This window comes from Betta splendens, chromosome 21 (genome assembly GCF_900634795.4).
Source record: "Betta splendens chromosome 21, fBetSpl5.4, whole genome shotgun sequence".
NCBI classification, from domain to species: Eukaryota; Metazoa; Chordata; class Actinopteri; order Anabantiformes; family Osphronemidae; genus Betta; species Betta splendens.
The window spans coordinates 17,352,058-17,379,955 of NC_040899.1; the positions used below are offsets into that span (position 1 = coordinate 17,352,058).

Sequence of the window (27,898 nt, forward strand, 5' to 3'; positions counted from 1 at the left end):
GTGTTGACGTTGAAAGGTGAATCAACGTTGATGGGGCAACATTATTTCAACGTTACATCAAAGTCACAAAAGTAAATGACATTATTTCAGCCGCATTTTAATGTTAGAGGTCGATTGTGTGCCTGCAGGGAATGCTACAGTACGCAGTACCACGGCTTTAAGCCAATGAAATGCACCACACACTTGCAGAGAGTAGCAGACCTATGTAATAACCTAAAATTAACAGGGACAATGTTAAATAGAAAGCTTAATAATAATACATTTATAATGACACAAAGTTTTATGGATCCAGGTGTGATGATGGATCATGGATGCTGACACTAAAGGACAAATCAAAACGTTTGTTACACGAGTCTTATTATTTAGCAAATATTTGCTTAGTTTCTACCTTTTCAGCTGAGTTGGAGTCACAATCACACTGATAAGATCATGTGCCAAAGCAGTAATGTAGGTCAATAGGCCAAAGAAGGGATGGATTAGAGCAGCCCAGCCTGCTGTGTTGTCCTACAGTTACACAAACACATTCTTTCGTGTGAGATGTAACATAAGTACATAGAAAACAAAAGTAATGCAGAATATAAAGCTGTCTATGCTTTTAAACCAACATGCTTTTAAAGGAATGAATTTTGTAATTGATCAGGACTGCAGAGGACTGGTACAATTGACCTTAGACTTCGATAACAGACAGTGAACTGATGAATGGATTCCCCCTCCTTCATTTTACCCCAGTTCAAGAAACTCTGACTTCTCAGACAGATGCCTGAGAAGAGGTATTTCCCTGAGCTGCTTTGCCTCATTGTTCTCCTATGCAAAGTCCTAAAATGTGAATAGCTATATCCCAGTAGGCACACAACCCACCTTCAACATTAAAATATGGTTGAAGTAATGTCAGTTATTGTTGTGACATTGAAACAACATTTATTGCTAATGGTTGTAAAAAGGTTAATAAAATACTCCGAAACTAATGTTGAAGTAATGGCAGTTGTTTTTGTGATGTTTGTAATGTTGAAACGTTTAATGCTAACATCTAATGCTATAATGTTGACAGCAAGATGTTAAAATATCGTTGCCCCATCAACATTGATTCACTTTTCAAAATCAACATAAAATAAAATGGTCATTCAACCATGATTATGAAATTGATTCAACTATGATTCAAGGTTGAAAATGCCTGCTGGGATAGAACAAAATACCTATAAAACCAATTATCAAAGTAAAGAAAGGTGTGAAGCTCAATTTTTATTGGAACATTACAGTTAACACTTCATTCAAGAGCATTAAATCTCACTCAGATGCCCTCTGAAAATATATATTATGCATGTATAGAAGTTAAATTTAAATAAACAGATCTGTGTGTGAAAACATGTCTTATTTTGCCCATGATTTCAATGAATGTTGTGTTATTAATGTGCATAAATTCATTTATAATTTATAGACAAACCAATTGTGTGAAGGCAGCTCTACCACAGAAACATAAATCCAGTTAGATGTGTCAATATTAATATTACTGTCATATTATAACAGTAATAATATTTATTTATATTTAAAATAATATAATTTTCAGAACACTTCTGCCATCATCACTCTATTGCTCACTGCTAGGAAGCAGTCAGAGTCATGTGCCATATGGAGATAGGGCTGTGACAAGTTAACGGTCTTCCTCCTATGACTAGTAGCAGGTCAGGCAGGTGTTTGACTATGTCTTCATCCTCCCCTTGGAGAAGATCATCCTTTTTGTAGCTCCACAGTGTCCTGTTGGCTTTCTCAAAAGTCAGACAGTTCCCTGTCTTTTCGGGATCCTTGTTCCCTGTCAAGTCCTGATTGCTGCTCTCCAGTTCTGAACATCTACTGAAAGAGTCACCAGCATAACACTTATCCAGGCGGAATGTCTCCATCTCTATAGCTCCCTCTGACTCGAGGGAAGTGAGAGAAGCAGGAAAGCACCTGTTCTTAAAGGGTCTGTGTTTGTCGTTTAGTCTTGAGCCGACAGAAGGAACAATGGTGTTGGCCTCATAGCTTGAACCCAGGCCAGTGCAGCTGTGGTGAATCTTGCTTGGGGCATTACAGCCAGGGTGTACAGCAACCTGCCACCACGTGTGACTGGTGAAGCTGTACCTCCACAGGCTGTTAGTTGGTGTGTTCTGGATCTCGCCTCCCCCAAAAACAAGCATGCAGTCCTTGTAGGTCGCAGCTGAGTGCCCTATCAACTTAGAAGGACCAGACCTAATGCGAACATGAGATAATGTTCCTTGATGAAAGAACAACACAAAAATATCAAACTGTTCACATTTAATTCAAAATTTAGATTTAGATAGATTTCATTTTAGGTGTCTTCTAAAATAAATCAAAAATAATATTAATATTCTCATTATTACTAGACTTACTATTCTAGACATAGGGAGAGCACATGAATGTGCAATGCCATTTTAAGCTGCTACAGTTGTGCTGACTTACACATAACTGATAAGGGTGTTTTGATGCCTGCACACCCGATCAATATGTGATATTGTTTTTCTCTACTAGTCTACTTTACTTATTCTTTACTTTACTAAAGTTCTTATACTGTATCTCTACAATATCAAGCTGAGACAAAATACTTGCTTTGTCCTGAGAGAAGTCCACATATGGCTACTGGAATTCCATCTCCAGAAGTCTCTTAGCTCTCGCAGGCCTCGTAAGCCCCCAAAGAGATACATGCAATTGTCGTAGACAACAGCTGAGTGATTGTGTCTGGGGCCTGGACCTGAGCTGTTCTGAGACTCACTTAGCTGGGACCAAGCCATTGTATCTGTCATACAAAAAAAACACATAAAAATGAGTAATGAAAGTACTGTAAATACTAGAGTCACATTATTCTGTCAGGGCTTGTTCAAGATGCCTGGAAGTGAGATGGGGGCAGGTGACAGCAAAAAAGGCGGCGACATAACTCCAGTGTGTTCCAGTCAGCCAGTAGGCTCATTCCACATTAGGAAGACCTGTGTGCAGATTTGATCACTGGTGACCGGTGCCGCCTAGATTTCATTCTGGCCTGATCCTGATTTCTTCTAACATCCATATAACAAGCATCTCTTGAGACCCAGGTACTTCACTTTTGGCATTTCTTTAATACTGCAGGAAAAGTTAGAAACAGCCTCCTGCTGTTTGCTTTCTAAACAAGGTACAGTTCATCTCAAACGAGTCAGCAACTATTCCAGCAACATTAAAAAGGCTGTTTGTGTAGAAAGTCAAAAATTCTTGCATTCTGTAGGGGAAATAAGATAGATATATATTTTATTTGACGTATTAAGTAACGTTGTTTTGTTTGTTTGAAATCTCCACAGGTGATGATGTGGTTATAGTTGAACCTGAATGGGACTGGATTACTCTTGTCATACAGTATGTACAAGGGCAATCCCAAAAGTATGGTCTCCTATTGTTTTAGAACTACAAACAACTACACAACTATTTTCTATAATATTTACTGTATCAGTATCAATCAGTTTAAAGGTTAAATTTTTTTTTTTCCTACACAATCGTCATTTTGGTCGATGCATTTTTGCAGACACTGTGGCAGTTTTAGAATGTATGGAGTCAAATTAGGGTCAGATTAGGTTTGTGCGTACGTAAACCGATCTGTGTGTGCGTAAACTGATCTGTGCATGTGTAACCAGATGCATACGTGCATAACCAGATGCGTGCATGCCTAATCAAATTTGTTTGTGTGTAATCAAATCTATGCGTGCGTAAACCAATCCGTGTGTGTGTAACCAGATTTGTACGTGTTTGCAGAAAAATGTCTGTCTGCAGCCCTTGCTAAATCATAGATACATATACAGATTCCACCCTTGCTGCTTTTTTTTAAAGATTAAGAATTTATAGTTGAACAACCATAAAAAAAATGTGTACTGAGGTGTGGATGTCTTATTATACCTGAATAAGAGAAAAAGCTGTTTTCAACTCACCAAAGTTTAAACTCCAAAAGTCCGGTGAAGAACCTTTAATGTCCACATAACCTCCATATACCAGCATAGCAGAGCCCATTACCACAGCACTGTGACCCTTTCTGTTAGTTGGCATTTGGGCCTATGCATAAACACACACAAACACACACTGTTGAAGAGGGTTTAAGCATCATTAGCCAACTGGCTTTGTATTCTCTGTCCATTCATTGTATGGATGCTACGGAAATAATAAGCTGCAATCAGGATGATGTGGAGGAACAGAGTACAGCTGTGCAACTTCAGCTGTGTTCAAGGCACCTGGGAGCTTCTTCAAAGCAGCTCCAGTTTTTCATTCAACACATTCAAATCCCCCTTTGAGTCATAAAATCTACCCGCTTAGATTCATGTGTCAACTAAATGTGCTAATATGTTTGTAAAAGGTACAATACACTTATGACAATTGAAGTTTCTGTAAAGTGCTTAACGTGTGGTATTTTATTGAAAAGAGGAAGATCAATGCGAAACATGAACATGTTTGTCAGTAAGACTGTTGGTAAGATGACAATAAATTGGTCTGTACATGTACCTGACGGATACTGGGCTTTTCTTGGCTCTGCACCCATTTCTGCTTGTCTGAAAAACACAGCCACGAGAAAGAATGAAAATGAAAAGAAATGAATGAAGTAATTATAAGGTACAGTAGCGCTCAGGTAAAACTATCACAGATGCACATAAAAGATAATCTAACAAATGAAGACATTACAGAACGTGGAAAAGCTGAAACCCTGTTATCAACTGTGTGTGTGTGTGTGTGTGTGTGTGTGTGAAATTTTATCTGTATTACCGTATATATAGATATTAAAGCGATTTGATGGAATTGTTTACAGGTTAAATGAAATGATATTACTTTCACATGGTGGTCTATTCTGCAGTAGCCCCTGTGCTCTGCACTGTGGAGTTTAAATGGCACTAAAACCCTATAGTTGTCTACCAACAGATTCCATTTGTTTAATAGTTTGTCTATTTGTCAAACATTTTAGAAAACGGTTTGACAAGCTCAATAAAGAAAAAAAGATTTTTAGAAAGATGGAAATTTAAGTTTGATCCAACGTTGACTTGTGGCACTGAATATTTCCCTTGAAGTGTGTTGTGATCAACATGTGGCAACTTGCTTTGTGTGGTGCCTTAGAATCTGAAAGGAATAGACTGGGAATTAGCCATCACTTAAGGTTCTACCATAGTCAGACTTACCAATGTCAAATACCCAAAGAGCACATTTGCACTTGGTGTATGCAGAATCCAGCATGCCACCAAACACATAGAGGATGCCCTGGAAAGGTCAAAGTTGTAAGATATCAGCAGAAAATATATAAATGTTAAACATAGAACTAAAGAGCATGCATAAGGTTATCCCTGTCTACGTATTATATGTTTGACGTCAGAACAAGTCAGACTCAAGTCAAACAGAAAATTATCCAGTAAGCACGTCACACGTGACGATAGATCAAATGTGCACAGAACATGTTCTTCTTAAACGAGTGTCATAATGTGACAGTTTTGTACCTCATGAGCCACCATCGAATGCTCCTCTAGCTCTTCTGGCGCAGCTTCACTGGTGCAGCTCAACTCAGTCCATTCATTGCACACTAAGATATAACATACAGTATTACTTTTATTTTTGTAGGACAGTGCCTTCTCTAGAATACTCTCAGGCAAATACGACATTCAGGCCATCGTTGACAAAATCTACAGATCTTTGTGCACTTACATGACGCGAGCGCCCGTATATCTACTCCCTACCTATGTTGTATCTCCAGAAGTCCCTCAGACAGCTGTTGTCTCTGCCTCCCAGAATATAAACATTCCCATCATAGCTGCAGGAGGCATGTTTGTAGCGATCACATGGGGACGGGCTGCTCGGGAAGAGCTGAGTCCAAAGAGAGTTGCCACTTTGACCCATACTGTAGCTGGGTCCTGTCATTGCAACACTGTCTTAAAGAAGACATCTAAGTATTAGAAAATGAATGAATAAGCCAGGACAAATTAAAACAGATTCATTATTGACACAAGCTGCATAAGGCATAACAACACGGACCCACAGTTCACTGTTTACCAAAAAATTACTTTTAGGAAAAGACATGGCTTCACTTTATGAACTAAAAGCCATGTGATATGCAGATTGTTAATTATAACATTTAGCTTATATTTAATCACATAAAATAAAACAAAACTCTATTAGAAATTTAGAAGACAATAAAAAAAGAAGACAGAAATACTGACATGTAGAAATATGTGCCAGCTTAGATTCATGTGTCAACTAAATGTTTGTAAAAGGTACAATATACTTATGACAATTGAAGTTTCTATAAAGTGCTTAACATTTACTGTATATAGTGTTAGTAGTATTTAGGTCTCTGTAACAGGCAGAGCAAGCTCCATACTGTGTGTGCACCTTGGCAGCAGCTCACAAGAGGTCTTACTGACAACCATGTCTTACTGATATGTTTGTCAGTCACATGACATGTTTGTCAGTAAGAGTTTTGGCAAGATGACAACAAATTGGTCTGAAAATGTACCTGACGGATACTGGGCTTTCAAATATTCTTGTTAGATATTGTTTCACATATTCTACTGCTCTGATACAGTGTTTAGGATCTTTACCAGTAGCAGGCTACTTTATATAAAATAGACTTGCTTGTCTATTATGTCTATTATTTTTTGCTAATCTGGAATCACACTCATACTCCAAAGAGCTTTCTGATTTTTGAGTTGTTTTACTCCTCCTTGAACAAAGTGGATTGGGCAGCAGCCGAAGGAGGGAGCCTAGGCGACCCAATCCCTGGATAACCAATCTGGCTATTGGGACATGGAATGTCACGTCACTGGGGTGAAAGGAGCCTGAGCCTGTGCAGGAGGTCAAGCGGTACCAGCTAGAAATAGTCGGGCTCACCTCCACACACAGCCTGGGCTCTGGAACCCAACTCCTTGAGAGGGGCTGGACCCTCTTCTACTCTGGAGTTGCCTGCGGTGAGAGGCGGCGGGCTGGTGTGGGCTTGCTCATAGCTCCTCAGCTTATCCGCCATGTGTTGGAGTTTTCCCCGGTTTTATGGACAGAATTTCTAGGCGCAGCCAGGGGCCAGAGGGGGTCTGGTTTGGGGACCACAGGATAGCATCTCTGCTTTTTGCAGATGATGTTGTCCTGTGTGAAGCGGCTGGGATGAGAATCAGTTCCTCCAAATCTGAGGCCATGGTTCTCGACCGGAAAAAGTTGGCTTGCTCTCTCCAGGTTAGAGGAGAGTTCCTGCCCCAAGTGGAGGAGTTTAAGTATCTTGGGGTCTTGTTCACGAGTGAGGGAAGGAAGGAGCGTGAGTTTGACAGACGGATTGGTGCGGCAGCTGCAGTAATGCGGTCGGTGTATCAGTCCGTCGTGGTGAAGAGGGAGCTGAGCCAAAAGGCAAAGCTCTCAATTTACCGGTCAATCTACGTTCCTACCCTCACCTATCGTCATGAGCTTTGGGTCATGACCGAAAGGGCAAGGTCACGGATACAAGCGGCTGAAATGAGCTTCCTCCGCAGGGTGGCTGGGTGCTCCCTTAGAGTTAAGGTGAGGAGCTCTGTCACCCGGGAGGAGCTCGGAGTAGAGTCGCTGCTCCTCCACATCGAGAGGAGCCAGTTGAGGAGGCTCAGGCATCTGGTTCGGATGCCTCCTGGACGCCTCCCTGGGGAGGTGTTCCGGGCATGTCCCACCGGTAGGAGGCCCCGAGGAAGATCCAGGACTCGCTGGAGAGACTACGTCTCTCGGCTGGTCTGGGAACGTCTTGGGGTCCCACCGAAAAAGCTGAAGGAAGTGTACAGGGAGAGGGAAGTCTGGAACTCTCTGCTCAGACTGCTGCCCCCGCGACCCAGCCCCAAATAAGCGGATGAAAATGGATGGATGGATGGAGTTGTTTTTAGTTTAGCAGTGGTGATTTTAGTAACAACAGAGGTGCTGTTATACACTGTCACAATATGGAGAGTTATTCCAGAAGATGGGAGCATTTTTCTGCTACAGTAGGTCTGATACTTAATGTAATGTTTTCAAGAGGGATAATCTAAACACGACACTGCAACTCCTCACAACCAATATGACTTACACTCCACTGTCTCTACACCTAGTTTTTTTCCTACACAAGTCCCTTTGTCTTTTCCTTGTTGTGTACAATAAAGCTTTGGCACTTGCATATTAATAAATTACCACCTACATATGTTACGGTTTGCCCCTCCGGCCTGCCGGGGTGAGTTTTTGTCCTGTGATGGATGTCGTTTCCTGTCTTGTGATTAGTGTCATTATTTCCACCTGTGTGTTTATTATTTAATTTCCTAGTTTGAGTTAAGTCGTTGTTGGTTTATTGCCTCCTGTTACCTGGTTGTTAACCTGCTCACACATTGTGTCAGGCTAAGTATGTAGCCATGTGTGCAATAAACGTGACTGTCTTGAGTATGGTTTGCTCGGTGTGTGTTCTCTGTCTGTGCAGCTGCCATCATGGGGGAATCCTCAGCACCTCTCTCATGGACTGTTCTCTCTCCTGCCATCAGGCAAGAGGTACAGGAGCAAACTGTAGGCTGCAGATCAAGCAGGTATCTACCAAATTGCTGTGACTGCATTCTAAACTGCACAAACTGCATCCCTTAAAATCATGCTAAACTCCTGTCCAAAAGTGAACTGTTGCTAATCAGTTTAGGTTCACCACTGTTTTTCATACTGTTACGTTTAAACATATATGTAATATTTAATATTATATATAACATAATAATGTATGGAAAGAGCACAAGTTTTTAAATCGATTGACTATAGAGTGATATAATTAAATAACAGCACGATAACAAGTTTAAGTTTTATTTTAAAATAGTTTAAAATGAAACAGAGGTTTTTAATTGATACAATATTCCTGCTCGCTCGATTGATTTACTGATCAGAAACTGCAACACTTGTCCCATGGGACTGGTTGGTCACATAATTAGAATATCATCAAAAAGTTAATTTATTTCACTAATCCCATTCAAAAAGTGAAACTTGTATATTATATTCATTTATTACACACAGACTGATACATTTCAAAAGTTTATAACAATTATAACTGACAACTAATAAAAACCCCAAATTCAGTATCTCGGAGAAACCCTTGAGAGGACTGTGAAACAAAAGCCATTGAAAAATGTTGGGGGAGATTCACAAAGCGTGGACCGCAGCTGGAGTTGGTGCTTTAAGAACCACTACGTCCAGACATATGCTGACATGCATTTAAGCTGTCGCATTTCTTGTATCAAGCCACTCTAGAACAACAGACAGCGTCAGAAGCATCTCACCTGGGCTAAAGACAAAACTGACTGACTGCTGCTGAATGCTCCAAAGTTATGTTCTCTGATGAATTTCCTTTGAAAATCAGGGTTCCAGAGTCTGGAAGAAGAGAGGCACGGAGTCCACGCTGCTTGAGGTCCAGTGTAAAGTTTCCAGTCAGTGATGGTTTGGGGTGCCATGCCATCTGCTGGTGTTGGTCCACTGTGTTTTCCAAGGTCAAAGGTCAACGCAGCCGTACACCAAGACGTTTCAGTGCATTTCATGCTTCCTGCTGCTGACCAACTGTATGGAGATGTAGCTATCATTCTGCAACAGGACTTGGCACCTGCACACAGTCCCAACGCTGCCAGTGCCTGGTTTAAGGACCATGGGATCCCTGTTCTTAATCGGCCAACAAACTCGGCTGAGCTTAACCCCATAGAAAATCTATGTGGTATTGTGAAGAGGAACATGGGAAATGCCACAGCTAACAATGCAGAAGAGCTGGATTACACTATCAGAGCATCCTGGGCTCTCAACACCTGAGCAGTGCCACAGACTGATTCAACCTATGCCATGCCGCATTACTACAGTAATTCAGGTAGAAGAAGTCCTGAGTGCTGTACATGCTCAAACTTTTCATGTTCATACTTTTCAGTTGGCGAAGATATCTAAAAATTTTTTGTTAAAAGTTTCACTTTTTGAATTGAATTAGTGAAATAAATCACCTCTTGATGATATTCTAATTATATAACCAGCACCTGTGGACGTGCCATGAAAAGCCTCATATGACAGCATATTGTTTATACTGTGACGACATGGGGGCAGACGCCTGACACAGACAGTCGCGCTACATTAGCTAGCTTTGCAGCTAACCGCCATAGATCAGAGCCCTATTGGTGAGAGTATCTGTGTCCCATCACAGTAAAGAGAGAGAAACAGAAAACAAATTGTCTAGTTTCCGCTCAGATGGGCAGTTTTCATTTGGACTAGTGATGGGTCCGGCAACACCAATGCGTCGGCGCCTGCGTCGAACTCTTAGAGCGAAACACTGTGTCGGTGCGCGTATCGCGTCAGGAAAGCACGTGACCGATACAGTTCCTGTATCAGTCTTCAATCAGTGTTTATAAGGAAGCGCATGTGTGGGGATGCATCTGCCGAAAGGAATCCATGAGCGTTTGCCGTTCATCGTCAAATTCATCTATAATTCATCTCATATCAGAAAATAAGGTTTCTTTTTTGATTTAATTTTATAAAAAAGTGAAAGTGTATTATTAAAATAATTAATTAATTTTTGAAAGTTTTCACTTGATCTATTTGACTTCAGATTAATTTGATTAATTTAAAGTGACTCTTTACTAATCATTTTGTTTTATGCAGGTTAAATTTCGTATTTATTCGACAGAACTTTACTATTTAAACAAAACCACCTCACAGTGTGTTGACCCCAGCAACACTTCTAGACCCCAGATTTAAATCACTCTGGTTCCGCAGTTCCTCCAAGTGCAATGAGGCCGTCAGTAGACTGCAGGCAGAACAGCAGCTGTCTACACCCACTTCAGGCATGTTATTCAGCATTATTTATTTCTTGTTGTTTGGAAATGGTGTACTAAAATGGCAGTGTGTTGTTTCTGGATAACCTTTGGCAGGATCTCCTCATTGCAGTGGGCAGAGAGACCAAATTTGTTTAAAAAAAAAACAAAAAAAGGCATCTTCATTCACAACATGTTCACTTAGATTTTTACGTTATGATACATGTCCACTTTATCGACTGTATCTAAAAATATAAATTTTAAATGTAAATGAAGATATGAAATAATACTATATAACATACAATGGCTTAAATTATATTATTGTATATATTAAGTCACAAAATCAGTGTCAGCTGAGTCTGTCAACTAGGTTGCCTGTAGGGAGTTTTAATGTCCAGTAGGTGTCAGTATTCAGTGACACAGTATCGACACAGTATCAATACAGTTTTGCAATGTGTCGAAACGTTTCATGACGCCTCATCTACCCATCACTAATTTGGACCCACTAACATATCGCAGCACTGCGAGGATCACCTAAACTAACAATATTTCCCCTTACGGTGCTGCATAACTCGCTCCAAAACAATATCCCCCACAATGCTCAGCGACCCGGAAGTCCGGACCACTGCAATATCGTTATATGCCACGACATCTATACCGTATTTACGGTGGTATATTCCGGAGATGCCGTAGACGCCGTGGCATGTGCCGTAGGAACAGTGGCATGTGCCGTAGAAGCCGTAGACTCGGCGGCATGTGCCACGACACCTAGTGGCAGCTGCCGATGCAGCAAATTGCGCTCGGCCGTACTGCTGTGCTAACGGTACGTCACGGAAGAATGCAAAACGGTAATTCACGGTTGCCCGCAATGTTCTACAGTATATTAGAGGGAATAAGTAAAAAGTTTAGTATCATATCCCAGCGTCTACTCTTGATCCTTTAGCTAAACTAAAGCGAAAACACAAACGCAGAGTAACGGTGAAATTGAAGAGGAATTGGGGAATTCACTACAGATAACTGAGCTTTTTACCAAGAAAACCTTTTTTTTAATTTAACTTTTTAATTTAACCAACACAGAATCACATTATGCACAAGTAACAAAGCAAGTTCGTCTCCTGAACTACTTTTTAATTTAACTATGTTTTGTTACTCACGACATCCAAAGTGCTACTCCTCGTCTGGGAGTTGTCTCTCTGTTGCGTTTACTGACACTTCGAAAATGTCACATACGACAGACATGAGTCAGAGTCACGAAAGGCCCAGGTAAAAAATAACCTGTGTGGAATGCCATTGCCACAGACTAATGATGGCCTGACGCTTACTGTATAATTAGCCCTGGGACATTAAAGAGGAACCTTACAGTGTGAGTGATCTTCAGATCAATAAGGAATAAATAAATAAAAGCCTGTGTGCTAATACAAACACCAAACATTTTACACATAGAACAACATATCTTTAAAATCAACAAAAAAACTTTTTCCCAATAGTTTTCTATTTAATTGTTGGAAAATAACTCGCAAAGTTATCCATTAATGTATTAAGACCCCAGTGAAAACCTTATGAAGAAACATTTTGTTAGGAATAATAGCTTTACTAACCGTAAGTGAAGGCAACGCTACTGTACTAATTAGGGGGCGGGGCAAGTTGAAGAAAGGACGTCGTTGTAGCGCAGTTTATTCTACAGTATGTGCACTTGTGCTGGATGTGTACCTTGAATTGGAATCCCAACTGCTTTGACTGATGTCGTTTCTCAAGTCCGTGTTTACAGTAAAAGTACATAAACTGAGAAACGCCTTTATATTGACATATTTCTGTCATTGCTCTGTTCATTTTTGCTTTTTTATGTATTTTCTTTTAAACGATTTGCGTCTGACGATGGACAATATACTGTGGGCTCTGATTCCAAATGTATTTATTACCTCAAGTTTTTTAAAGGGGGTCACCCTGGACAGTTTGCCAGTCCATCACAGGACCACATATAGAGACAGAAAGCATTTAAACCTTTGGGCAGTTTAGACTGTCCAGTCAAACTGACTGCATGTCCAGACTGTGGAAGGAAACCGGAGAACCCAGACACAAACCATCAGCCATAGACGACATACAAACTCCACGCCTGAAAATTAAACCCCGGACCACCATGCTATCTACAGTGTATGCATCCTAAATATTAACTGATATCCTTCGAATTACCCATTTGATCAAGTTGGAACTTATACAGCACTGGCTAACATAGTTTAGAGTGGTGGAAACATTTGATCAGAAAACTTTTATTTTCAGAACATCATGGTAAAGATGTTAAATGTATTTCTTAAATGAATATAATTTATACAATTAAAATAAGTTAAAATAGAAAGAACAGAGATTACAAAACAACAACTTTGGAAAAAGAAAATTACAATGGTGCATTTGCTGTCAGAATAGCGCGTAACCTTAGCTTAATTACAAGTGTTACACATGTATCTAATTGTGTACAAATGCACTGATTGAAATATGGTAAATATCTGTATGTGGTTGAGCTTAAACATTTAGTTTCCAGCTTTTTTAAAAGTGCATGCAAATGAATATAGTTTTCAACAATTGTATATGAATATATTAAACGTAACAAGCATTTGTTTTGGTTAATAGTCCCATAAAGCCCCCAGAAATCTCTGGCTGTGCATTTGGTCACCCCTGCTCCTGCCAGGTGTTGAAATCAGGACCTAGAGCACATGTCTGGCCTGCAGAGGGCGCCATGTGCTTACAGTTGACAGGCTGTTTGCTTCTGAGGCGCTACTCATACCAATAGTCCAGAGTCTGTGGTTTGCAGGCCTGTACCATCACAGCTGCGTGTCATTACCTTTACCCTTCTCTTCACTGTTACCATTCTCGTCAAAGTCAAAGGTTCTATTTTCCACAGCACTGATCTTTTCTTTGGCTGGTTCAGTGTCACAGGCGTCTTCTGATGAACACTCGCTGTCTCGATCAGTGGAGCCACGGCTACATACCCTCTTATATGCCCGGTATGCTGTAAGAAAGAAACATAGATTGAGGAACACCGATCTGTCCTGTATTGATACTGTATGTGTTATATGAAACTGAGCTTTGTTTAGTAGTGCAGTCCCTTAATCTACAAGATGCTAAATAATTAAAGGGATTATCAACAAACAGTAACTGAAGAGATGCAAAATTAAATTATACCCCTCCTACTTTACTTCAGACTGTATTAAACCAAATGTGTTTTTTTATCTCTGTGAAATACATATATATTCACTTCTGTGAAATGATGATGGCATTTTCCAATGTGTGACTTAAAATCCTTCTGATGATATCTAGCTCCATGCTATCTCTCCAAGAAGGAGAAGACTCCGGTAGTGATGATGAACAAAATGATCAGGAGTTCAGAAGATCAGAATTTTAATCAAACAAAACAATCTACCATCAAATAAAATCTTCTTATCAGATAGCAAAGTATTTCAAAAGAGAGTAACTTTGATTTTTTTGCAAGATAACCTTAGATCAGTGTCCTCTGACCTCTGCTGGTGTAATAATCTCCTCTTGATACATAAACACATTTAAGGAAGTTTGTGCTTCAAAGATCAGTTTATAGAAATTGCTCTTTTAGTTTTGGTTTCCAAAAACCCAATATTTATGTTAATTTAACAAAAACAAAAGAAAAACAATTTAATTAGCATGCTTTAGCCCCTGTGTCTAGGTCTGATAAAGTCTCCTGTAGCCTGTCGGTCTTTGCCTGGTGGTTTGACTGCACTGCAAGTCAAACATATAGCCTGGCAACACCTCCCTGTGGACTCATGGACATAGATACAACATATAGTACAATTACTGCCTCTGCGCTGATTCTTTCGTTCTTACCTCCCACACTTATCACTGCCACAACTAGCTGGAAGATGCTGTAGATTAGAGGGAAGGCAAACATTACTTCCAGCTCAGCTGCACTAAAGGACAACTGGACAATGGTGCTGCACAACTGGGCGTTCTGGAAACCTGTCTCCAATGCAATGGTTCGACATCTGAGTGGACAAACATAACAAATCTTGGTCAGATCTGCTAGGATATGAAGTCACCCAGTGCGGTGGCATTATATGCTGCCATAACACAGATGCTGACAGTCTACCTGTACCAGGGCTGCCCCACAAAGCGTGCTAGAAGGAACCCCATGCCAAAACCAATGAAGGGATAAATGGTTCCAATAATCCAGAGGGAGGGAGCAATGTTCCAGGAGGACTGGTAAAGAACTCCTCCAACCACAGCTATGATGACAATGAGGACAAAGCCTGCAATGGACCCCACCTGTTCACAGCCAGATGCATTAATAAAACACAAATCAGAATCTTTGTGAAAAATGTTAATGTTGAAACAGACAACTGTACTGTTGTGTACACAGTACACAGTCACCTAGTGACAATTCCTACCTTGAGGATCTTTTTTGCCACTTTAGGCCATCTATGTTTAACATACATGCCCACTCCAATAGGAATAAGAAGGGCTGCCAGGGTGATACCTGATAATACATAGTTCATATAGATACATCAGTGTTTAGCAGCATATTCACACAATCACAATTTACAGATGTTAGAAATGCTGAGACTATTTATAGACTATGACATACCAATACTATCGAATGGGATCTGGATCGTGTCAGCAGACGTCCAGACAGAGGTATAGACAAGCAGACAGAGAGGCATCATCCCCAAAGCCAAGATAGAGGAACAAGCAGTCATGCTGATACTGATGAAGGAAGAACACAGGATGTCAGTCAAACAAGCTCCTCCATCTAGGTTTCTAAAGTGAACAATTTTCTGTGTGTAAACATAACAATGAAAGTGCATACTGTAGCAGTAAACATGAAGTTCTGATCATACTGTACAGCATATTTGATAAATGATCTCCTAACCAGAAAAGCGTGAATGTCAGTCAACTTTACCTGAGGTCCATGTCTCCATCCAACCAGTAGCAGATGATGTTGGAGCTGGAACCTCCAGGGCAGCAGCCCATAATGATGATGACGATAGCCTGTACCGGCAGTACACCGAAGGCCAGTGACAAGGCAAAGGCCGTGAACGGCATGATGCCAAACTGGCAGAGGAAGCCAATGATAATGCCCCAGGGCTTCTTTATGTGGCCCCACAGCTTTTTAGAATCCACGGTGCAGCCCATCGAGAACATGACCATAGCGAGCATCACTGTGAGCACTGTGCTTAACACCAAGCTCAGTATTTGATTAAAGTTGCTGGGAGGCACAAGGCAGTCTTTGCCTGAACAGACTGTGGCAGTGGAATCACAGTCCACGAGCAGAACAGTTGTTGCCATGGATGTAGACATGGTGGAGGATGTAATGAATAAAAAAGTTGAAAATAAGTGGGTCCTGATTTAAGGAAATAGGGGAAGAGAGTCTCCTCAGAGTTCGCACTGCTTAGAGTCCATGAGATGAGGTATATCTTCGTCTCTGAGAAGACATCCAAGACAAGGTGACAACGAGAGCTGAGCACTCACCTGTGCTCTTTATGTTTCAGCTGCATAACATTAGGAGGTTAAACAAAGAAAAAATTAACCAATTCAAACGTTTTTATGGGGTCAGTGTTCAGAAGCACATGCACATAAAAACGAATCATTCCGAAATGTGAAATATTATTGCACCATTGCTTCAAACTTTATTGGCCTTTGGCCTTTTAAAACTTTATTGGACAGTCATGCTGTGCAGCATCATCACTGTTCTCTGCCAGTAAGAAGGAAGATGCTTGTTCTCAGGAGACGGGGCACACCCTTCACGCAGAAGACAGTGTTTATACAGGGCCTATAAAAATTGCGTCTTCAGGCGTGTTTTTAAAACCATTTTGACATTAAATCCAAGAACATAAGTAGATTTTTTGACAATGATCAATGAAGGAAAGGTTGTAAAAGCCAAAGTAACCAATTAAACCATCCATTATAATAAATGCCAAAGTACATTGTAACATTATTGCCGATTAGTTTTGAGAGCAAAAAAAAAAATGAAAACACCTAAGACACTAAATGTCCATCAAAATACAAATAGATGGATATGCACAGTACAGTAGGTATAGACTTACACTGTATATGATGAATGCCTAGATCATCCAAAGCTGTACTTTCTGTCCTAAACAATGGCTTGAATGTAGTGGATGAAAGCAGCTTTTCCATTCTGGATTCATAGGTACTTGTAAAAACTGTAAAAAACAACTACTTTGACATGCTTCTCTCTCTCTCTCTCTCTCTCTCTCTTTCTTTCTTTCTTTCTTTCTTTCTTTCTTTCTTTCTTTCTTTCTTTCTTTCTTTCTTTCTTTCTTTCTTTCTTTCTTTCTTTCTTTCTTTCTTTCTTTCTTTCTTTCTTTCTTTCTATTATCTGCTGCTTTATTAATTTGGTAGTTTTTAAAGGAATTTAATATTAGTATGCTGCACATGACAAGTGTACAAACAATAAAAGAAAGGTGTAATGTGTAGATGTTAGCCAACTAACATAATTGAATTGATATAAATAATGATCAAGAAATGTACTTACCTCCCTACGGTCCCACTGACGAGTCACAGTACTTTGGTGTCTGCCTTTAGTTTTAGGGGCCACTGAATAACTTTCAAGTTAAAAGACAACCAGCCCACAACTATTTAAAAACATATTGTTCAAAACTAAAAGTTGTTTTAGTCAATATGTTACTACAGTATATAGTGCACCTACAACAACAGTGACTCTGCACACTAAAGAGGTCATTGCACATAATGATTGAGTGTACTACTAGACTATAGTTCAATTAATATCCGTAAAGAATGTAATGTGTGCCATTGTTCAATGTGAAACATGTATGGGTGGGTCAGAGTTTATAGTCCATAAAGACAGTTACTGTACCACCTCACTGATCAAATGACTAAGAGCACCCTGGAAATTATCACATTTGTCAAGTCATCAGGATCAAGTCTGATGGTTCGGCCCCAAACCCCCCAGACATTACTCAAAGTTCTTGTCTTATCAAATGAATGGTGCATCTGAGGTTTGCTGGCTAACATTTTACACTAAACCCCTATAGGTTCAGTCCATTGCTTTGTTACTTTAAATTAAGTACTCTGGAGTATTAGGTTAGCATTTATCAACTGTACTAGAGTTACTGTACCTGTATGAACTGCAATAAGATCTCAACGCTGAAAAACAATGGAGGACGCATTTCTGTCTACAGTGAAAAAGAACAGCTCATCATTTGGTCACACTCTGGAAGAGAAGCCAGGTGGACATGACATTGTCAAAGACTATAGTCAAGAGGCAGATTCATGAAGCCTCTGTGTGCTCTGACATGCAAAGCCTATATTCTAAAGATACAAATTCTATAAGTTCAAACATATGATTTGCCACCCACTGACCCATAAAACTCATTCAAGAGTCCTTCTATTGAGTCAAGCGGAGTCACGACTGGAACACCAACGTCCTGAGGCCATCAGTGGATTGTCCATCCAATCCACTGATGGCCTCAGGACAAGCCCCTAAGGATAAGGCATCGCTCCCAGCTCTCCTAAACCTCCACAAACACAGCATTGTCTGAAGAACAATAGATGGAAGCTGCACTAAGAAAGGCAGGAGCCGCACTGCTCATCGTAACCGGTGGTCAAATATTTTACAATATAGGTAACTATTTCTTTGAGACTCAAAATTAGCTATTGGTCCATGGAAACAAATCAAATAATCTTAATTTTCAGTAAATTTTCAGCTAAAATGTGTTTTAGCTGAAAATTAATTTAACTCAGATTTTATAATCCCAATTATTATAATTTAGTAATTTGTTATCCTTTGTTGCCCAGATGCATTAACAGGCAAACACTGCTGACATGAGAATATACTGTATCAATGGAAATGGAACAGGCTCACTAGTGTTTATTGATGACGTGACTGCATGAGGGCAAAATATTAAAACACATTGTGCACATACTCCTAAACCTAACTACTGTAGATAGGTTCTGCCAATAATCTTCCACATCTGGAGGGTAAAGGCTACAGGTTATGTCCATAAAAGAAACATAACCCATAGCAGTGCTAGAAATGTTCACGTTGGCAATGCTGTGATACTGCATGTCAGACTTACCTGGAAGTAAAACTGCTGACAGGTAATGCAAATAAGAACTACAGTAGCTTACTGTATGTTGTGTTAAGAAGATTTTAGTGCATGCATGGATGGCATGTAAATGGAATGTAAAGAAGTCATGAGCATCCTTTGGATCACACAAAACAGACAAACCTGGTATCAGGTAGGTTTGCCTGGTTGTGAGGATACTGTTCTGGGAGTTGCCTCTGTAAAAAGACTCATGAACTCACAGGACGTTTGTATGTAAAGGCAGAATCACAAGATGAAAAAAGTTATCATTGTGAGAGCCATGTAGCCTCTGACATCTTTTCTAAACATACACATAACATTATTTGATGATGTGCTGTGTATCGCAAGTTACTGACTCAGATAAAAACAAATGATGGATCACTCACAGCAGCTTTCCCTCATTTCCACACATTCATAGTTCCTTCAGGCTGCGTTAAGTGTCTTTATCTCACTGATGCCTAAATACAGTAAGCGTGTGAAGCTCTGCGTCATGGACTGTTATCATAGGTGATCTGACACCAGATACTGTAACAATCTAATCTGATAGGCTGACATTTCACATGCTCCACTGTAAAATAAGATGATAAGACAAGTTTTAGGAAAGGCTTCTCTTTTATATGACAGAATGACTGAATGAAAAAAGGACATGCCGTGTTTCACTGAGACCTTGAACCCTTGCCACCTAGCTTCTATAAAAAGGTTTATAGTTACATATCTGCTGATCTGCTCTGCATTCTCAGCCTCTATCAATCTCTGCAGGAAAGGGCCTGAAGCACTAAAGGATGATGTACTGTATGAGGACACTGAGGACAGTCTTCTAAAGAAGCTAAATAACACACACACATAAATATGCATAAGTCGGATCTGCATAAAATATAGTGAGGAGAAAACACAAACACATACTGCCTACAGACAATATTTTGTTTTATAAGGCCTGAAATCAAATGCAGCAGTTGAGGTTGCGTTTGGATTTAGTGTGTTGGGAAGGCAGGTAATGTGTTTGAACACAAGACGCTAACATTTCAACCCTTGTCCGTCATTTTAAACCAAGACAGCCTAGAACATTAAAGAACATGGCAAAAGACACTGTATATTAAATGTTCTAAGGAAATATACCAAATGTGGATTATAAACCGATTCAGCTCTAACTCTTTAAAATTATCTTTTTATTGACTTTTCTTTTTACAGTACAGTACGTGCTTCCATATTGACCAGTTCCGATTCTCCTGCTCAGGGGGACATTAAAAATGTTATCATGTAAGTAAGTGATTATGCAGCACAATAAAACAATAAAAGTAGAAGCCATTAAGATAAACCTTACGTTTTCCAGTTCGGTAAATTTGAAACACCACTTAAAAGAAAACTCTTTAAAGCCCCTTGATGTTTATAGTCATGAACTTATTATTCTTCAAATTGGTACGAACATTTATGTTGTTACAGAATGAACTGGATGGACCCACAGAGTGCATGATGGCAGGTATGGTCTTCTTTCATTTATTTTATTGTTCACTATTCACACTTACATGTACCAACGTTTGTGTCCTCATCCTGATTGATGGCGTTCATTATACATATTTTACTCCTTTCCCCCAAACTTTGAGTGAGTTCATTTCTCTGAGCATTAAGATCTTTGCCTTTAGACAGAATCTTTGAAGCCCAGGCCACCAAGGTGACGGTTTGGTGGCAGAAACAACAATCATTCATCTATTATTCAGCTGCCATGGGGAGGGTTACAGATGTGCTGAAGCTGGGCAGCTATGGTCTCTGCACAGGACACAAACAGTCATTCACAGTCACGCTTCCTGTATGCATCCTAGAGTCTTCTGTCAATCTGCCTGTATCCACAATGTATCCCACCGGGTGAGGCGAAGCTGGCTTCTCATCAGCTTTGTGCGGTGTCCAATAACCTGATGCTTCCAGTTAAGTGGGCAATTAAACATCTCAGAAGGTAGATGCCCCCAAACTGGAGGGAGCTTTTACACCAAGAAACAAGGGTAAATCATGTTACCAATATGGAGGAAGGATTTCCTATTTAGAGAAACCTAAAATAAAACAACACACAGAAAATAACTTTTTCCTTTAAGACAAAAGACTCACCTGACCAGAAATGGCTGAGGGAAGCAGCTGGTGGCCTGTGTTTTCACCACATCCTGAAGGTGAAGTAAGTGGGCCATCAGGGTTCCCGGTCGACATTTGTCAATCTTAGTCAGCACCACCTGCACAACAAAGTGTTTGGCATGTTACAGTTTCCCCATCACAGGCAACATGGAGTTCTGAAGGCCTAAATATGAATTTGCATTAGAAATTTGTCCTTAAAAAACTGGTGTGACATTGCTCCCACCTGTCAAATACCAGTAAAGCCAGTACCAGCAAAGCCTTTATGAACTCGTGTCTCACACCTGACACTGATACATAAAACATACAGGAGCTAACAGCTGTATAATATATGTAAAGGTGACTAAGACACAGTTCTGTTCATTAGTGGCCTGCATGTTGACAGGACATACTGGATTATGGGCTACATATCATAAGAGGAGAGCAACCAAAGCCGTGAGCAGATTTTTTTTTAATTCAGCAGCGAACACTAGTGAGAGTTAATCTTTGCTAAAAGCTGCACTGTCACAGCTTTAATAATGGTCAAAGTGTTTAATAACCTGCAAGCTTAAATAATTGATGGCCCAGTGTGCAGAGAATAGGGGGTGCTTTATTATGCTGTCTGAGTGGTAGTATTTCAGTAAGGGACAGCAGTTTTTAAATAGCTGAGTGGGAGCGTTCAGCATTAATTTAGTGTGGACATAATGATGAGAGTTCAGAATAAAAATAAGTTAAATGTGCAAAGGAGGGATGAAAGCTGGTTGGTGCCGTTTCTTCTCTCCCATATTGCTCCACAGACACAGAACATTTATTTATGAACTCAGATGTAACATAGAGGATTGGTTTAGTATTTCAGTTCAGTCTGTGCAATCATTCAACAGTAGGTTTGGACCTTTTTAATGTTTTACCTGAGAGAGTAAAGGTGACTGAAATTTGCCCCAAAAAAATCCGATACTTTGTTAATAATTGATGGACTACAGTAAATGAGATAGTTCTCAAAAAGGTCACTCCTGTGCAGGATGGTGACTTGACATTTAGTCTTCAGGCTGAAGACCCCTTATAGTCAGTAAAATAAATTATAAATGTATGTGACTGACTATATGCATGCCTGTGTCTTACCACATATGGGCGTCTCATTTCCTCGCACATCTCGAAAGCAACCAGGTCAGCCTTCTGAAGTCCAACGCTGCCATCGACTAGCAGAAACGTCCTCACAAGGCTGCGACAGATTCATTAAGTATTACATGGAGGAAAGGAAATAACCTCTAATATACTGCTGACATAAAAATACCAGCACAAATGTTTACTAGAACACATTCAGATATATTGCATGTCTAATTCAGACTGATTCTAAAGCAGAACAGTGATAACACAGCACCACCTTGTGGAGTGGGGATGCAAGAGTATTAAAATCCAGGAGGAAACTTTACTGTATATACCATATATACTATATAGATCTACCAAATACCATTAATAGGCTTACAGGGTGATATATTAGTTAAGAATGTTCAAAGACATACTGCTAAATACAGCAGCACTAAATCACTGCAGTAGTCAATATGTGCATGTTGGTAAGTCATTCAGTCTAGTTTGTGCTGCAATGACCTCAGTCACACTTATAGATACAGATACAGGCCTGGTGCAATCCTCACTTTTTCCTTGTGTAGAGATATGGCTCCACCATATCCACAAAGTCTTTGGGAGCTTTGTGTCCATAGCCTGGCATGTCTACAATGGTAAAAGATTTTCCTACTCGGAAGAAGTTCATCTTTTTTGTGTGACCCTGTAAGAGCCAATGCAAAAACAGAGGAATTCAGACTGGCCAATGAAACTTAAAGATTAAAAATCAAAGAAGCGCCCTGACAGAGGAAAGAGAAACATTACCAAGAAACTGTTGTGAACAAACAAAGTTGAAGGTCTGTGTACGACAAAAAACAAAGGCCTGTGATGGTCTGGGGAGAGGATGACATCTTCTCCACATTACAATGCGACACCATACACTATAGACAGTGCTTGATTTGAGCCAGTTTTGTCCAACAACAGGACAAAGATCCAAACATAAGGGAGCAGTACAGTCCACAAAAGAAGGGTGAACTGATCTCTCAGCCTTTCTTTTAATTTCTGTAAACAAATCCTTGTCACAAGTCAGTTTGGAACTTCTGACTTGTCAACACTCAATCTAAAAACCTAGCAGTTTTTGTATGCAGTACTGTACATGTTGTTAAAGGCTACTCACTGGGGTTTTGGAGACTCTGACTTCTACTTCAGGAGTCAGCGAGAACAGACTTTTGATGAGGGATGACTTGCCAACGTTGCTTCTACCGATAAAACAAACCTGGAAAATGAACAGTTCCTCTATTGGAAGATCTTATATCCTGCAAGATTTTGTACTTTGCCTTAAGCTTTACTTCAGGCAACATGAATGAAGCAATGAAGCAATGTTCTCATTGTTATGGGCCACTGCGATTAGAAGTAATTCCTTCTTTGCTGCAGTACCGATGACCGCCACGTCCCCTGGGACAAGGCTCAGGCTCATCCATCTCTGACACAAGACAGATGGATGGAAGCTGGTGCTGCTACAAATACATCATCCTTAGACAGAGCAGAAAGGCAGAGTGGAATCTAAGTCGGCATGTCAAAGAGAACTGTGGTCTTATTAGCACAAAGTTTTGTTGTGCAGGAAGTAAGAAACGTTGTGGAACATTTTACATACGTAATAAATTTTGGGAAGATTAAGAACAACGTGAATGTTGCTGAATCAGTAGCTTATATGGCACACATATATAAATGTTGGCCTTCACTTGTTCAGCACAGCTCACGATATTTTAAATGCTTTGACGCGGCTTATTGACGCACGCACGCAGTGTGTACAGTAAACTATACTGTCTGATATTAATAGAAACCAGGAGAAGAAACAATCTTTTGTGCCTCCCTAAACGTTTTTTGCACAAAATAACCCTGCTTCTCTGGCAGACAGTAACGATTTAACAATCTCAGCTTTAGAATCATTATAAATTAAAACCATAGTTCATAACTAACTGGGGTGTTACTTCTCTCTCCAGTTACATTCTAATAAGGTACAGTTAGAAGACCTGTTGTCTTTAACATGGGTTTCAATCAAACCACAGACACATTAACAAGATGGAATGTACAAACATTCTGAAAAAAGCAGAATATTTTAAAAACATGGATAAATTTTAACAGAGAATAATTTACCACCAATGGAAACAGCTGTTTAAGTGACATACAGTAATAGGAACTTGACAAGAGGTGCAAGGATAAAGCGACAATTTAGCCGTCCTTTTTTCAGCCATTAACAGTGTTTTGCAACAGAGTTTTCTTTTTAAAAGAGCAAACATATATAAGTGAATGTAGAAACCAGCAATACCTGCTTCCTGAACTGTCCACTAACCTCTGGCTGTTTTAGTGCAGGTACATGGTCCATCCTCTCTGCAGAGATGCAGTAATCAATTTTATGAGACGGTGAAGAGTAGAAGAGTTTTTCTGCTGTAAGCATGTCCTCCACAGTGGGATGAAAGAACTGGAACTGTGCTCTGTCCACAGACCTGAGAAATTGGTTCCATTCAATTTTTATTTCAGGGCATAGAATATCCCAGATTTTGAAAATAGTGTTACTTTACATATGTATCCAAAGAATACATTACCTGTCCAGGTAAGGCTCCAGATCACTGAAAGGGTAAAGTAAGCTTTGGACTTTCTTTGGAGGAAGTGTTGAGGCCTTCTGAAGCGAGGCCAGCTTATGGACCCTCCTCCAGAGAGCAGTGCAAATTAGAGTCCTGGGCTGAAGCCACAGCTTCGGACAAGGCATGTTTGTCTTTGGATTTTACACCTTCATAAACAGCAGAGTCAGACAGCCAGTATCACCAGTTGTTGTGTGCACAGTGTATGTTCAGTTGTGATACAGCACCTTTAACTGGAGCTTACAGTACGTTGTGCTGGCAGCTCTGCTCATTTATAAGTGATTAGCTGACATGGATACATTTAAGCCACAATATAAAGACAGCCGTGCACTGTAACGTAGAACTGTCATACGAGCACAGACATATTAGGAAGACGTTTCTTATTATTTTATCTCATTATTTTTATTTGGTCCTAAATGTCATGAAGACTTGTTACCTTTCAATAACATTACAACATAGACAGATTACTGCTACATAAGTTGCTTAATTTAAGAAACTGATGCATTTAACGTCCATTAACTTAAAGTTAGGTTGATTTGTCACTAAACCGGTTGGTTCTGTGTCTGTGTACAACACATCACATCATTAGTCTTAGCGCAAACATACGCCTTAAATTACCGACATAAACTAATTCAACGTTAAACGTAGAAAACCCACCTCAGTCCCAATATGAATTAGTTTATTGCTCCACGAGGTATATTTTTAATACAACTAAGCCTAAGCCACCACTAAGATGACTGCTGCTGTATAGTTTTCTCTATACAGTGTGTTGAGTGCAGCGCTTAAAAACGTCCGTCTGAAACACCTCAACCCTGTAACCGTTCCGTTGAAATTTTCTTTTAGGTAAATAATAACATCTATATCAAAGTCCAATCGTATATGTAAAAATGTAAAATGTATAATACACTATAAATCCTAAAAAACAGACAAATTATATTCTTATAAATGTTGTTCTCTAAAACTAGAACCACATTATTTGCCTGCAGAAACCTAAAATTTGCTTTCGCCCTAAAAACCTATTTGTTAAAAAAGTATTAAAAAACATTCTTATTTTATGTTACGAATTTAACATTTTTAACAAATATTAAATATTTTGTTCTCCATCTATTATTTACATGAGTTAGTATTTCTTTTCTTTTCTTTCTGACTTTTTCTAGTCACAAAATCAAATAGTTAATATGTATTCCTTTGAGGAAAAATGCTTTATTTCACTTCCTGAAGTGTATATTATTTCCACTCGTAGTTGCCTCCTCCTAAACTTAAATGAATCAGTGGGTGGCACAATTGTCCCGTGCCTTTATATACACAATATGGACAGACATGCAGGGAGGAAAATGGATGGATAGTATTTTTATGAATGCTTATGTCTTAAATAGGCTACACAATTCTTATCTGAGATTAGCACTTTAATATATTGTTGGTGCTAAAGCCAAGAACGCAAAGAACAAAAAGATGTGTAGCTGTATGCTCAGTAAAAAAGAATTATGACTGGCGTAAAAGGGAAGAAAATGAAACCTCTTACAGTCTTACAGAATCATTGCTATTCTTGTGCCTTATTCCAATATTGCAGTGAGACATAATTTATGAGTGCGGATACTCTTTTACTTTCAGCTACATTCTTCACATTGATGGATGTCGGGCAAAACATCCAGAAAAATTCCTGTGTTTCTGCCCTGTGGTTGAGAAGGTTTTCCATCTGGTGGGAAAGGTAGAGTTGTGGCTGTCAGAAACCTTCTCCGTCACCTTTTTGCTGGGGATTATGGAGGATTATAATGCTGCAGTTTATGTAGAGCAGACCCAAAAATCCCTTCATAAATCCAGTTTGAGGAGGAGGCAGGGTCTCCTTACCATCGCATTCTTTTACTCAGAGACTCCCTCAAGGGAATAGAGTTTCACTGAAGCTGTGTTTCTAGTGGTGCTTGGGCCTCTCAGGTTCATGAAGTGGTTGGACTGCGTCTTGCAGCGTCCCCCATGTTCCTCCCTGTGAGAGACACATTAATAATGTTCATAGATTTTTGATAAATGGGCTTACTCCAAATATATTTGCAATATTTGGCACTCACTCATTTTAATGGGAATGAAGCCCCCAGGGTTCCAGCGGCCTCCCTCTACAGTAGCTCCACATGGTGGCAGTGCAGACCACTGGAAACATCACTCAGGCTTACGTGTTAAAAAATCTGCCATCACCACCTTGTGCCAATCCACCCTCTGTTCCATCTGGGCTTTATGACCTGATGTGATTCATAGTATGTTCGCTGAACAAATTAATTCACACATATCCAATTACAGCTCTCATATCCTTCATGTCCTTTTTACAAAGTGTCTTTCTTCTTGAGAGCCATGAGGTAATACGTGCACCTTTTTCATTTATCACCCATTTAAGGGAATACTGTTTTTACTGTATATGAACTGAGTGTCTTATTAAACTAGCACAATTTTAATGCTCTCTCAATCTGTCTGTGGGCCTTTTTTATGACACATGTCTAGCACATCAATAAATGAGTGCAGCACATCTGCTTGGCAGTTAATCACTTACAGTAGCTCCAGCTAAAATAACAGGTTCTTCACTTCTTCGATTACTTAGCAAATTAAAGACTCCTAACGTTTTATTATTTTACAGGGAGATGACGAGACAAGAAGCAGTCACCACCATGAACAGCTGATGGGATGCCTAATATAGCTGTCAGCCATTCACTCAGCCTCTATTATGACAAAAGCCTGGATCAACTCACAAAAGTCCACTCCACCAGCGCTCTTACAGTAGGAGGCACTTGAGTGGAAAGAGAAGATCTTGTGATGTATAAATGGTGGAAGGGGAAGACGGTAGAGGAGGAGAGCAATAGAGAGGAATGGACAGTGGTGTGGAGGGCGACACTCTATCACCCCATCCTTCACTGCAAGCCAGAGGATCAAATGCCAGACCAATCAATCGTCACCAAGCAGAGATCAGTAGCACAGGCCCATGATGGCATTTAACTTCCTAGGGTGCACATCAATAAAAAATATATAGAAAACAAAACAAAATTGATTGTCCTCAAGCTCTCCTCCACCCGCATCATGAAGCAAACCACCATTGCCACCATTTGTTGCTTTTAGACTTTATATGCTGATAACCTGTTTCTGTTTTGCTGTGGCCATCAGACAGGCTTTAGAGGGTCCATGCAGCAACAACAGCCTTGTGGTTTGTCTCTTCTTTCAGAATGTAGCACAAGAGAAACATCCAGCTGCAACGTTAACCATGCACCCA

At 39.9% G+C, this 27,898-nt stretch overlaps 3 protein-coding genes across 5 annotated transcripts; all 3 read right to left on the reverse strand.

Annotated features, from left to right (window-relative positions):
• Positions 1 to 1,224: 1,224 nt before the first annotated feature.
• si:dkey-3d4.3 (ras guanine nucleotide exchange factor F) lies at positions 1,225 to 12,021 on the reverse strand. Of its 3 annotated transcripts, none has more exons than XM_029137435.3 (8): positions 11,924 to 12,020; positions 5,721 to 5,908; positions 5,484 to 5,566; positions 5,172 to 5,250; positions 4,507 to 4,553; positions 3,942 to 4,062; positions 2,602 to 2,788; positions 1,225 to 2,223 (listed from the first exon to the last, which is right to left on the reverse strand). In XM_029137435.3, the coding sequence occupies exons 1-8, from the start codon at positions 11,926 to 11,928 to the stop codon at positions 1,599 to 1,601; spliced, it is 1,335 nt and encodes a 444-aa protein (XP_028993268.1). In that variant the 5' UTR covers positions 11,929 to 12,020; the 3' UTR covers positions 1,225 to 1,598. The 3 variants fall into 3 exon arrangements, with proteins under 3 accessions (XP_028993268.1, XP_028993270.1, XP_055360980.1); XM_029137437.3 differs by having other exon boundaries at positions 5,721 to 5,912; positions 11,924 to 12,016; XM_055505005.1 differs by having other exon boundaries at positions 2,083 to 2,248; positions 11,924 to 12,021.
• Positions 12,022 to 12,880: 859 nt separating this feature from the next.
• Positions 12,881 to 18,231, reverse strand: slc10a2 (solute carrier family 10 member 2). Its single transcript, XM_029137438.3, has 6 exons — positions 15,691 to 18,231; positions 15,376 to 15,494; positions 15,179 to 15,267; positions 14,881 to 15,056; positions 14,619 to 14,776; positions 12,881 to 13,773 (listed from the first exon to the last, which is right to left on the reverse strand). The coding sequence occupies exons 1-6, from the start codon at positions 16,086 to 16,088 to the stop codon at positions 13,586 to 13,588; spliced, it is 1,128 nt and encodes a 375-aa protein (XP_028993271.1). The 5' UTR covers positions 16,089 to 18,231; the 3' UTR covers positions 12,881 to 13,585.
• A 1,770-nt stretch (positions 18,232 to 20,001) lies between these two features.
• On the reverse strand, positions 20,002 to 25,463 carry gtpbp8 (GTP binding protein 8 (putative)). Its single transcript, XM_029137641.3, has 8 exons — positions 25,309 to 25,463; positions 24,616 to 24,800; positions 24,363 to 24,516; positions 23,187 to 23,285; positions 22,603 to 22,733; positions 22,070 to 22,169; positions 20,954 to 21,072; positions 20,002 to 20,829 (listed from the first exon to the last, which is right to left on the reverse strand). Exons 2-8 carry the CDS (start codon positions 24,777 to 24,779, stop codon positions 20,739 to 20,741), a joined length of 858 nt encoding a protein of 285 aa, XP_028993474.1. The 5' UTR covers positions 24,780 to 24,800; positions 25,309 to 25,463; the 3' UTR covers positions 20,002 to 20,738.
• Between the last annotated feature and the right edge of the window lie 2,435 nt (positions 25,464 to 27,898).

What these genes read in the sequence shown, in the direction of transcription:
- si:dkey-3d4.3 (XM_029137435.3), bottom strand. An exon ending in ATTCGATGGTGGCTCATGAG is followed by an intron (nt 5,251 to 5,483) that starts GTACAAAACTGT and finishes TGACCTTTCCAG; the next exon opens with GGCATCCTCTATGTGTTTGG. An exon ending in AAAAGCCCAGTATCCGTCAG is followed by an intron (nt 4,063 to 4,506) that starts GTACATGTACAG and finishes GTTTATGCATAG; the next exon opens with GCCCAAATGCCAACTAACAG.
- gtpbp8 (XM_029137641.3), bottom strand. Translation starts at nt 24,779, where the DNA reads ATGCCTTGTCCGAAGCTGTGGCTTCAGCCCAGGACTCTAATTTGCACT. An exon ending in CTGGAGCCTTACCTGGACAG is followed by an intron (nt 24,517 to 24,615) that starts GTAATGTATTCT and finishes CCAATTTCTCAG; the next exon opens with GTCTGTGGACAGAGCACAGT. An exon ending in AAATGAGACGCCCATATGTG is followed by an intron (nt 21,073 to 22,069) that starts GTAAGACACAGG and finishes TTTGTTGTGCAG; the next exon opens with GTGGTGCTGACTAAGATTGA.
- slc10a2 (XM_029137438.3), bottom strand. Translation starts at nt 16,088, where the DNA reads ATGTCTACATCCATGGCAACAACTGTTCTGCTCGTGGACTGTGATTCC. An exon ending in GATGGAGACATGGACCTCAG is followed by an intron (nt 15,495 to 15,690) that starts GTAAAGTTGACT and finishes TTCCTTCATCAG; the next exon opens with TATCAGCATGACTGCTTGTT. An exon ending in TGGCAAAAAAGATCCTCAAG is followed by an intron (nt 15,057 to 15,178) that starts GTAGGAATTGTC and finishes GGCTGTGAACAG; the next exon opens with GTGGGGTCCATTGCAGGCTT.